This window comes from Phymastichus coffea, unplaced genomic scaffold (genome assembly GCF_024137745.1).
Source record: "Phymastichus coffea isolate CEN01 unplaced genomic scaffold, Cenicafe_Pcof_1.1 PCOF00298, whole genome shotgun sequence".
In the NCBI taxonomy this organism is placed as follows: Eukaryota; Metazoa; Arthropoda; class Insecta; order Hymenoptera; family Eulophidae; genus Phymastichus; species Phymastichus coffea.
The window spans coordinates 36,432-49,487 of NW_026707109.1; the positions used below are offsets into that span (position 1 = coordinate 36,432).

The 13,056-nt window shown below is 39.4% G+C and overlaps 1 protein-coding gene across 1 annotated transcript in view; it reads right to left on the reverse strand.

Annotated features, from left to right (window-relative positions):
- The window catches only part of LOC131674764 (tyrosine-protein kinase Btk29A-like), a gene marked incomplete at its 5' end in the record, with an annotated part of 38,211 nt that extends 30,814 nt beyond the window's left edge, over positions 1 to 7,397 (reverse strand). Inside the window, one exon of the mRNA XM_058953595.1 lies at positions 7,089 to 7,397. Coding sequence (XP_058809578.1) covers positions 7,089 to 7,397 — 309 coding nt within the window. The remainder of the gene's footprint in view (positions 1 to 7,088) is intronic.
- Positions 7,398 to 13,056: the final 5,659 nt, after the last annotated feature.

Here is a 13,056-nt window from a genome sequence, read left to right on the forward strand (position 1 = left end):
TTGAAGCTCTTGTCTCCTTCAGCTCTCGCTCTTAGGATTGCGGTCGAGCGAACCACATGGTCTTTTACGACTTTTGGTCTAACGCGTAATCTTACATTTTCGCTATCGTCTCCGTTAGCGCGATGCCAGTTAACTTTTGTTTTCGGCTGCTCAACCTCCTGTATTTTCTTGAAATGTGGGAGTCCAGCTCACGGGACTGCTGTCTCTGTGAAAATCAGCCGAGAATCAGCTACAAACGCTCTCAGTTGTATCCAACATCTTTCAAAATAAAGCGCATTTACTTTTCATTGCGTTATAATCAAAATGTCTCGCATTTGAGTATCATTCCTTATCAATGACTACTTCAATTAAATTGATTTTTATTCGAAAAGCTCTAATAAAGTGCTATTAAACAAGCGTAATGAATAAAGTATCAATTGAACTTGAAAAACGCAGCTCTATATAACTTGTGCAGATTTTTCAAAGCTCGCGTAGCAAAGTCAAGAGACATGCATACACAGCAGAGAGCGCCCCTTTTGCGCGATAACTTTCGCCGAGCGAGCTTGTTCTTTTTAGTTTTATTATTATTATTATTATTTTATATTTTTGCAAGCACAAAACGCGAAAGAACTTTTTGAGCAGTTACAGTTTTATTTCAAGGATGCAATATACAGGTTCTATAAATGTCAGTCTCAGTGGGCACGCGGAAGCCTCGCGCGACTTTCTTCGCGTCTCTGGAGAAAAAGAATGCGTTTCATTACTCCGTCAAGTGCGCCACTTTATGCGATACTAGGCGTCGCTGCTGTGCGCGGAAAGAGGTATGGGTTCTCGTATTTCTCCGGGCGCTGCAAAAGGTGAAAAATGCGCACGGCATCGATACATAGCTTATTTCGCGCTCACACATAATCAAAAAGCTCAAATAAGTATTGGAGCTTGCTTAACTGCCTCGTATACACGCGCATTCAGACAGTCGAGTCGAGTCCCAATCTCACGCAACTTGAGGGGGCTTATACTCTTCTCGATTGTCAGTTCTTCAGGGACTAGCTTGGCTGGTTCTTTCTTCTTCTCTTCACCCTTGTCTCTCTCCCTCTTTCGCGCGTGAGCGAGAGAGAAAGAGAAAGAGAGAGTGGGCTCGGTTTAACGGCTCTCAACGCGTTTCATTTTTTTCGCGGTCGACCGCTAGAAAGCTGCGCGGTTCTTTCTCTCGCTTCTTTTTTTGCTCCGTCATCTCGTGTATTCGTGGTTTCTATTGCTTTTTTCCGAGTCGTCGTCGTCGTCTCTGTCCGCCTAGCTCTGAATTCAAGATTGGAGTATCTCTCGCTCGCTCTCTTTCCACGGAAGCTTTTGCGGTCTTCACTTGCAGCTTGCGCCAGGATGAATTATGCATCATTATTCACCAAAGGAACTTCGCTTCAATCCCTCTCTTTCTCATCAAAATTCTTCCCTCCCTCTCCCTCTCTCTCTCTCTCTCTCTCTCTCTCTCTCTCTCTTTCGCTTTTCCGAACATGCCAACGCCAATGATGAACATTTTTTTTTCTTTGTAACTTCGAGGCAGTAGAGAGATGGAGCTGCGTATTACTACTACTCGCTCACCGATTAGCACCCCATCAGTCTGAATCGAGCATGAACATACTCGGCTAATTAATGGAGCTGCTGTCAATCGAGGCAGAGCCCACAGTACTCTATCAGCAACTTAATTAAAGTGAAATCAATGAGACGATGGGGATGAATAATCAGAGCGACGATATAATCACGAAAAAACGCGAAGAAAAGTCGAATTCGTAATTGGAAAAGGAGAATTAAGTTTCGCGTCAATAATAGCTGATGGCATAAAATATCGACTTTTAAGAGTGCGCTCCATCGATTGCCGCCCCCCCCCCCTTCGTGCTCGCGTCGCACAATCGAGTGTCGACAACGACCCCCGGGAATCCTTCAAGATCCAAAGCCGGCCGATCTTAATCACATTTCCCGATCAGATGGCCAAAATCGATGGGCTGTTCCCATTAGTGCTGCGGCTGCAATATCGCTGACCTTGCATCTGCATTCACTTACCCTAATTATTACATTCCTAAGCTCTCCCTATTTTTTTACCTGCCTTAGAACGAGCCACGCTTTTATCGGTTGGATTGCAAAATTGATTGAATTCTGAAATCCAGTTCATAAGACTCATTCTAATTTTTCTTGAAAAAATAGGCCAATTGGAATGATATTGTTTTCTTTAACAGCCGTTAGTTAATAATTTAATTATTTTGACGAACTATCCCAATAAATACTTGCACAGAATTTTCATGCTAGCTGGAAACAAATAACGTTATTCATGCCATAAATATCAATAAAAAAATAAGTACTGCGATATTTCCAATAAGAATTAACAAAAGTCTATTTTCAAACAGTTTAATTTACGAATAAATTAATTTATCTTCGCAAAATTCATGTTTGCGCGGTTTGTATAATATTTTAACGTATTTTCTAAACGAGATAATTACATCCGACGCTGAATACTTTACGGTTGTGTAAATAGCAATTATGCGGGCAGGCGTCCTAGAGCGCAAAAACAATGCTCTTGAATTCAGCTCAAGTTTATAGATACACAATTTCTAGTTGAGAAAAAAAGCACGGTAAAAAAAGTTTCGTTTTGAGTAGCAATAAGGAAAGTTTAAAGATAAAAGGTACAACTACATCTGCCCGCATGTAAAGTTTTCCGCGAATAACTTTATACGAGGGTGGTCCGATAAGTACTTAGCCTACAAAAGAAAAACGAAAATTTTGGAAAAGTGGCGTTTTATTTTTCAACATAGTCTCCTTTTAGTTCGATACACTTGACCCAGCGATGCTCCAACTTCTTTAACCCGTCTGAAAAATACGTTTCCTCGAGGTCTGAAAAGTAGGCTTCCGTGGCGGCGATTACCTCCTCATTCGACTCAAATTTCTGCCCGGCGAGTGACTTTTTCAAGTTTGGAAACAAAAAGAAGTCGCACAGGGCTAAATCTGGAGAATACGGTGGATGGGGCAGCAGTTCGTAGCCTAATTTGACCAATTTGGCCATGGCGACGGCGGAGGTGTGAGCCGGTGCGTTGTCATGGTGGAAGAGCACTTTTTTCTTCGCCAAATGGGGCCGTTTTTTCTGCAATTCGACGTCGAATCGGCCCAATAATTCGGCATAGTACAGCTCTGTGACCGTTTTGCCCCTCTCCAGGTAGTCGATGTAGATCACACCTTGTGAATCCCAGAAAACGGTGGCCATCACCCTTCCGGCCGATGGGGCAGTCTTCGCCTTCTTCGGAGCACTTTCGCCGGGTAAAGTCTACTGTTTCGACTGTTCCTTGGTCTCTGGTGTATACCAGTGGATCCATGTTTCATCGACTGTCACGAAACGACGCAGAAACTCCTTCGGATTGCGCTTAAACAGCGTCAGACATTGTTCTAAAGATGTCTCACGGTTGCGTTTGTTGTCCGGAGTGAGCAAACGCGGCACCCATCGCGCCGACAGCTTTCTCATAACCAAAATTTCATGCAGGACATGACCCACGCGGTCTTTTCAAATGCCTACGATCTTAGCTATCTCGCGCACCTTCAATCGTCGATCTGCCAATACGAGATCGTGAATTTTTGTCACGTTATCCTCCGTGGTAGCCGTTTTCGGAGCACCTGGACGTGGCTCTTCAAAAATTGACGCGCGACCACGTTGAAACTCGTTAAACCAATTTTTGACGGTCGCCATCGAAGGAGAAGAGTCACCGTACACAGCATCCAAGCGCTTTTTGATTTCGCTGAGCGATTTCCCTTCCAAAAACAAGAATCGAATCACCGACCTTTTTCCATTTTTCAAAAATCAACGCACACACTTGCTTTCACACGCTCTTAAAAATTAACTACAACTCTGATCCGGCTGAAATCTTGACAGTAACCATCGAGAAGGTTGTACTACGTGATAGAATATTTCTTTTGCGAGAGTGGCGCCATCAGGCGGCGAGGCTAAGTACTTATCGGACCACCCTCGTAAAATGAAAACTCGAGTTTTTCCTCGCAGAAATGAGAATTTTATTTCAATTGCAGTGTCTTTCTAATGAAATTCAAACTAAATAAAAATACCATTAGCAAATAATTGTTATAATATTAAAGGAGGAGGGAATAGTTACTGATTATAAATTATAAATTATAAATTATTATTATAAATTTGCATTTCTAAAAAAACGATTTCAATAAAAAAAAAGCCGAAGATAACCAAATTGCTGCAGGGATTGTATTCTTGACATCGATGACTCGATGTAAGTTAAAAAAAATTTTTTTTGTCACTTTTTCATAGTTTTTAAACGTTGCGCCGGGAGCCAGCTTTAGTGATACTTTAATGAAAATCTTTCGTTATTTTGATTTCATATAATTTTCGACTGAGATATCGCTAATCATCTTTGTCAATAGGCATTCTCGAAAAAGCTCCGTCACCAGCTTATTTCTCGATATTTTCCATTGAAAAAATTACAGAATATTATTAAAGCGATACTTTATAATATACGAAAGGTTTTAATAAATTTTCGTTACCCATATCACTAAAAAGAATTCACAAAAAAGTGTTTTTTATTGATGAAAGCTATATCAATTCTCCTTAACGAAGGTTAGTGAAAAACAAATTCAACACTGCAACACATACCAGTTTGTATAATGCGTTATCGATAAATCTAATCCTCGAAATTCAACCATTCTAAATTGATATCTCATCACGATTTCGTTTCGGCCTTCAGTATTATACAATACTTGATCTTATTATTAGATGGAACCTGAATATATATAGGTCAATCCATGTCAAATGAATAATGGTTCTGTCCAAAATTGTAGATTACTAAAAAAATCGTGGATCGGCTCAATATTTTCACCTTATACTCTACTTTCTTCTACAATGTGACGACTTTGAAAAATCCAAAATGACAGCTCCAATATGGTGACTCAAACCTAGAGATTTGATAAAATCTTCAAATTTTCAAAAATTGATTGTAAATCATTCAATTATAATTTTACGTATTTTTTATGTTAAAAATGAATTCAGCGTCCAATTGTACATAGAAATATAGTATTGCACTCAAGGTAAAATTTATTTTATAAAGTCATCTGGAGGTCAAATCAGGAAACAATAGTTATTTCTTGAATTACTAATTAATCAATGTTAATTGGTGAGTAAATGAGGATAGTCATAGGTATTTCGAGATACTGAATTCAAATATAATGTCCGTTTAACCCCACCAGGTCTCGATCAAGGTCAGGTCGGATTCAGATTCAACGACATGTAAAACTTATGAGTATCCTATTCTTATCAAAAAATAAAAAATATTCATGATTTAACCTTCAAATTACCTTGATCGCAGAAGTAGAGTATAAAGCGAAAATTGTGAGGCCATCAAGGATTATTTTGGTGATCTAGAAATTTGGACAGAGCCATTATTCGTTTGACGTGGATTGACCTATATATAATATTCGTTAATGCCGGTTCGCTTTTAAATTTTTATGTGGCGAATTTTTTTCATACAATGTTAGTTAACTAATTTCAAAGGAGCATTTTTTAAACATTTTAATAACATGCGTATAGCACATGATAACACAAGACGACATCCAAAAAAAATCCAGAAACGCGATAGTATATTTCCGAAGGTATTCGATATGTTGAATCTGTATCTTGCTTCAGAATTGATCCATCGCCTAAGGTTCTCGAGATATCCTAATCTAAAAATACAAACATGATGACTATTTGCTGTGTTCGAGGTTATGTAATACTGTGAATAAACTTTTTCCAAAAATCAGTAAAACCATCACTAAACGGCATTCTTGCCTATTTTTTAGATCAAAGATGTCTTTTTTTTCATCAAGATGTTATTGATTAATGTTAAGTATTTTAGCATTTTTGCAACAGCATTAAATTCACAGGTTACAAGGGTTAGGGGTTAAGGCTTTTGGGATTCAAGGGTCTGGAATTATATGGTCACAAGTTAGAGGGGTCGAGGGTTGGGTTAAAGCAAGTAGGGTTCAAGGATCTGGAGTATGCTAGATACACGTATTTGACAATTGGACTATTTTTATGTTGTTGCGAAATCGTTAAAGTATCAATAATACGATGAAAAAAAATATATCTCTAATCAAAAAATGGAATTTAAAGGGAAAGAATGTTGCTTAGTGATGGTTTTACTGGTTTTTGAAAAAAAATTTATTCGTAGTGTTACATAACCTTGAACCCAGCAAATAATCATGATTTATGTACTTTTAGGTTAGAATTTCTTTAGAACCTTAACCAATGAGTCAATTATGAAGCCAGATTTCGATTCAGCGCTTCGAAAATTTACGTAAATATACTATCGCGTTTTTGGATTTTTTCCAGTTTGAAATTTTGTCGACCTGTGTAATTATATGAGTTTGAAATTCATCTCAGGAAGCTTTGTTGGCGTTTGCAAAAACAAGACTTTCATAACAGTGAGGAAAGAAATTTGCACGTACACATTCTGTCGAGGAGTGTTGTTGCTAGTGCACAAGAAAAAAATGTCCAGCTTGAGTGCGCGGCATGTAGCGCGCGCCTTTGACGGTTTTAACCTGCGTCAAACTCGGTTTAACACCTAAAACTTTGCGAGCTGCATGCACGCGTTCGCACTTTCATCGTAGCAATTCATAACGGCTGCAGGTTCTCTCTATCTCTGCAAGTAACAGTTACGCTAAGACTTTGAAGACACATCTAGCCAGTAAAAAACTACTACAGTGGGGACACTACCTCGAACTACAAAATACCATCCAGCAACTTTATATAAGCTTAAGCTTGGCCTGAATTCTTTGTACGAACTCGTAGTACTTGAAAACACGTAATATTATCGAATGATATTTTTCTTTTCATTTTACAATTCGACTTTTAATTTTAGCGTACTGCTTTGAACACGTTTAGATATTAGAAATCTATTTTACGGAATAAAACGAATATTAAAATGATATATATTTTCAAATGCATTGTTAAGGCTGAGCGAAGATCCACATCAATGAAAGAGCTGTGATATTGAACTTTCATAATGAGCCATTATAAGGCTTATAAAATGATCATGTCACGACCAATTGTAGTAGACGAAAAAGAAATCTGGGCTCACCAGCGCGTATAGCACGAATCCAGTCGGCACGATCCTGCTCTCTAGCGGCGACAAGATAGAGCGTGTATTCCTGGCCAGCTTCTCGATAACCAACTTGGAAGGGTAGTCCGGGGGGTACACCGCCACCGCCCCCGCCATTGCCCCCGCTGGAGTCGCTGCCGGCCACCTCGAGGCCGCCACTCCCCAGCGTCGCTTGCTCCACCACGTGAACGCTCTCCACGGCGATCCGGCCGCGCTCCTTGCGCCTCTGCAACAGACATCGCAAAAGAAAACACCCCGGCCCACCAAAGCAGGCGCATTTAGTTTTAACTTATAAACTTCAACAATCCCCATCCCCTCCCAACACTGCTTGTCAGAGTCAATATCCCTTACTTAATGTTACTTCTAGCTGACTTAATACCAAAACGAACTATAGTTTGTTGTCTCGACTACTTTGATTTAAGTGCTATTGACAGATGCATACTGCGAGAGAGAAAGATACTGTTATAAAGTTAAAATTCGATCACGTTTATTTTGTTCTCGTTGCAAAAAACGGTAAAACCATTCTGCGGTCAATAAGGTATTTTCTTTTTCTCGGAACCGTAAATAAGATCAAACTGCTCGGGGCTATTGTTTTACATGGGGCTACACTTTACGACTTTATGGAGAACGTGATCGAATTGAATTCAATAAAAGAAGACTCGGGCGCACGTAAAGGTACCTCGCGTAAAAAAGCATCATGCATAAAACAAACATTGCGTTCGCTCGAAAAAAGAAGGGAAAAAACTAAATGAAAGATTTTAAGTTGGAAAATTCAACCAATATTGTGTAGCATAATGGGAATATTAGCCGGCAGCACGAAGGAAGCGCATCGAAACCGCAAGGATATTTAGTATGCTGACAGCATAATTCTCGGTATGCCAATACAAGCGATGTGGCCCGACAACAGTTCGTTAGTGTTATTTAAGCAGCACGTCGTTATGTATAGTCTACAGCCGTTATTGCGCAGAAAATTTGCAAGAGGTGGCAGCCAAATTACTCCGTTACTCGTGTAATTTCCATCGCGCTGTCCTACTCATCAACGATCTATTCACATACCGTGTCTTGATACGCGATAAGAAAAAAAAGCAACTGGCGCAACTATCGCGACAAAACTTGTTTAGTCAAATTTCGACCTCATTAAAAAGTTCAGAATTAGTAAAGCTCTCTCGGCTGGCATTATGCAAAGATGAGTCAAGTGTAGGACTGACGTCGAACATACACATGTGCGAGCTTGCAGAGGGAGAGAGAGAGAGCTTGCATGCACTCCATGAACAATGGGCGATTTGTGCTGTGGGCGTTGCGGTGTATATACGTATAGGCAATAATCTCGGTAGCTCTATGGCCGACCTTATCGTTGAAGGGAAGCGCGGAAGCTTTTTTGCAAGCCCCGCGCAAGCTTCGTCACGTTCGCTTTGATTCTCATCATGTCGTTGTGTTTTTTCTTCGAAATACGACGAGGGAAAAATAAAGAACAATCGTTCGTGCTGGTTTCCTTCTTTATTTCGTGCTCGGAGCAGGCGCGTACAAAAGTCTCGTTAAGAAAGAAGAAACGAAGAATAGACGACGAGGGATTCCCTTTCTCTCTCTCTCTCTCTCTCTCTCTCTCTCTTACCCTTCTGTTTTTTCTGCCGACTATAGACCGAGATAAGAATAATGAATTATAGCTCGAGCTTTAATTTTGAAAGTTCGCCAATCCGTTCTCTCTCTTGCGCCAGTTCTTTGAATTAATCTCTGGCCTTTCAGTCGATCTGCCAGAGCAGCTAGGGAAACAAAGGAGCGCGTGATTGCAATGAAAAGATTCGACGTTCAATCGAATAATCATTCGTTCGAGTGGTAATTCAATGCTAACTCGTCAGTAAACATTCCGCTCTCACTTTCTCTCTCTCTCTCTCTCTCTCTCTCTCTCACTCGACATTTTCAGTAAATAATGGCACGGCGCATGGATTTTTTAAAATCATTCGAAGCTCTATTATTATCATCGGAATAACTTTGGCGACGGTTAAAAGTGATAATTGAAAAGTTGGAAATGTCCAATGTATTACAGTAATTTTCATATATTCTAAGCCGATTGGATTTTCAATTACCGGAGAAACGTACAGTGCGCGCGCGCTTCTCTAATTGCAAGCAAAATGTAATCATTGTGAACGTAGGGCACACTCCTAATGCGACTAATTTATTCTCGACTCTCTCGCTCTTCTACCTCTACTCTAATATCCTTAGTGAATGATAGATATACGTATTTCGAAATTATGGAAATGTCGTTCCTTGACTATTGCTTTAGTCTGATAATACACGTTGTTCTTTTATCTTTACTCGCGCGGTGACGTGCATCTCATTTATTTGCGCAACGGTTACTATTTTTCATGCAATTTTCTTTGGGAAACGGCCACTCGTTAATTAAATTTGGTTTTGACAGCGTGCTCGACCCAACTGACATTTCAAAGCACGTGAATGCACGGAAAGCTCTGTGACAAATTATAAATACGTGAAAGCGAATTCCCGCGCGCACAACGCAAAAACAATAGCAACGAAAGTGCACTCATAAAAAATTCCAGAAGGTAGCCAATTTTTATCAAACGAAAATAACATTTTACCATTTCTCTCCCTCTCATACACACACTCACTCACTCTCTCATTCACTCTCTCTCTCTCTCTCTCTCTCTCTCTCTCTCTCTCTCACGAAACGCTTGCGGATGTGCGATCGATATATTTTTAATACGCACTGCGTCGCACATGCAAAAAAAGCAATCGCGCGGCACGAGCTTCAATTTGTTTTTTTGAGAGGGAGGAGGGGAGAGGAGGAGAAAACATCTCGTTAGAGGCACAGAAAAAAGAACTGAATGAAACACAATTGCAGGGGTGGTTAACGCGAAATCTGTGAAGCGCGAAGGCGAACGAACATACGCGGAGGTTATATCGAAAAGTAGGTTAAAATAAGAGCGCTCGAGGCTTAATTAATGTAGGCAGGTTGCCCATGGGCCTTCGAGACCGAGCTGCTAATACGCTCCGCATGCGAGATCGTTACACCGCCACCACCACAGCAGGCAAATGCTGTAAAAACGAATGAAAACACAAGGCAAAGAAATACACGACTTTCAAGTCATTTCGAGCCAATTAACTTGCGGCCAAGGGTTTACTGCACTTTGCAGATACACGCTTAAAAGAAAGAGAAATTTTCAGCCTTTTCTCTCACTATCAAGCTTTGTTTATTCAACTCACCAGTAACTTCTGAGCATTTGGTTAATGGATTGGTAAGAATTAATGCTCGATTGAAGCTTTGCAAAAATTTGCTTAGAAAAGCTACGCGCGTGAAGGTAATATATTCCTCGTTACCCCGTATATAATAAAGTATATATATAAAGTCTGACATGAACTCGGCCGTTGTTACGCGCATAACGCCTAAAGACATCTTTTCTTTTTTATCATAAGGTAAACATTTCTCGTAATTATGCATACAAAATTCGTGGAAAATATCATCACTCCCTGAACAAGAGAAAAATCAAAATTACCATTTTTTTCATTACACGTTATCTATCAAAGTGATGCGTGCTTTTGTAGACAGTGTTTTAATAAATTACGAAGTAGTATGGGAGAATTAGGCAATTCAATTATAAAAAGTTGGTCTGCTTACAATTTCACATGCGGGGTGCTCAAGGAAGGTGACCCACATCATAAAATTTATCATATAAATGCAATATCTTGGTAAACTAAGAAACTACGCTTTAATATCGCTTCATCTCATCATCGTAAAACATAATAGTCATCGAGAGGACGCGAGTTTAACGAAGTTGCCACGCGAGAGAGGGAAAAGAATGAGAATGGAGGGTTGAAAAAGACGGAAAAATTGTCTGGATTTATACCGGGTTAAAGTATTCTCATTTTTATGAAAAACTCGTTTTACGACTCGCTCTCTCTTGCGAGATATATAGAGAAATCCGTGATCGCTTAACGTCTCAGCTATTTTAATAATTCATGCGCGGAGGGAGATGGGGCACGGGGAGGGGGTTGGCGGAGGCGATCGAAAATCCACTTAAAAGGACGGATTTCGTCGTGGAACTCTTATCGGATCGCTATTGGCTTACGGGCAAATCGCGCTTTGCATGCGATAAGGAATGCCCCAGAATAAAAGAAAAACAAATCTCACTTGGTCCGATTCTTCTCTTTTGTCCAAGCGCGAATAAATAGAATGTCTGTCAGTCTTTTGAATGAGATATATATTATATATATATATATATAATATATATATATATATATATATATTATATATATATATATGTACATAGGTATACGACGAGCGAGCTTTGAGACTTCTGTCGATCGGTATAAACGGATTTTTCATGTTTCTTGTGTATATCAGAGAATTCCGAATTCGAGTGGGGCTTCGCCTCTAGCTCCTTCTTCTCACCAATATTTTATTCGCTGCACGCAAAAAGAAGGAAGGATTTTCTGCCGCCCTTCCGACGAAAATTTAATGAATACACCCGGAAAACTTTTGTGTTGAGCGTGCCGCTGCTGTCGGACGTGAATCTCTTTCTCTGATGTAAGCTTAGAAAATACTATTGGATTTTTTTTATGCGATTCTAAATCAACTTCGATAAACATGCTTATTTCAGATTCATATGCGCTGACAATTTTTTTCGATCTGTTCGCTTCTTTTTTATTATGGAGTGTATTCGCAAACAAAAATAAATTACAATAAATAAATACTTTTACATCCACCTTTATGCAATGACAATAGCTAAAATGCGTACTTATATACTCATTTATGAAAAAGTATGCTACTAGGTCGCCCGAAGTGAAATTCGAAAAAATTTAATGATCCCAACCATCCCGAGCGACAAAAGTCAAATGTGCGTGAACTCGCACAGTAAAAATTTATTATATCCGTTTAAAAATGCACTTACACGTGAAAGAAAAAGCATTGTATATGAGACTTTAATCAAAAGGTTTTCCAAGCATAATTTCACATCAAAACTGTCCAACATCAACTTTTCAAAAGAGACATTGCTTTTATACATTTTATCGCCATTATACTCACTGAAGATCATCAAAAATGACTACAATATTTCATACAACTATGAAATAACAGAGGTATTTTTCTATGCGGAATAAACTTCCGAAAATCGATAAAGCATAAATATCAAATGCAATTTTATTCTCTCTGTGTAATAAAGGATTCAACAGTACGTTGTGTTTTATTTCGAACGATAATAATATTCAAAGTATTTTCATCGACTATTACATTTGTCGGACATTTCTCATTGTCATTTGGAAAAACGATGCATGAAAATGCAAAAACAAGAGTCATTACGCTTCATTCACTATTGAACGAAGGTCATCTTGAAAACGGTATATATAGTCGATTAAACTCACAGGAATAACGATCAAATGAGCAATGCAGTGGTCGTGGACAGGTGCATCTCGGGATTAAAGGATTTAGCTTGGGCTTGAATCTAATAGCGCTTGAAGAATCTACTTAAAATCTGCATATTTAAGACGCTGCTGTTGCTGGAGTTACAGCGGCGTGGCAGTAAAGAAAAATCACCTCATCAAACATTTATGAAAACACAACGCTAGTCGATTAAAGTCCTTTGAAATTAAAAACTCTCTTTCTCTCTCTCTCTCTTTCAAATGCTTTGCGGCCAAGTTTTTACTCATAGGATAGAAAGAGAAAGAAAGAAGCGCGTGGCGGAAAGTTAGCTCGTTTCCATTAGTCAAACTATTTTTCCGCGGCGGTTCTCTCTCTGGGGAGGAAGAGGAAAAAATCGCGCGTGCATTCAAAGTGAGAGAGAGAGAGAGAGAGAGAGAGAGAGGAGAGAGAGAGAGAGAGGAGAGAGAGAGTGTAAAGCTAAGACGCGAGCGACCTTTCGTTGGCGGGAAAAAGAAGCTCCGAGGTAATAAGCGCTTTTTTTAAAAATGCGAAATAAGTGTGCGAGATCGTGTTCAT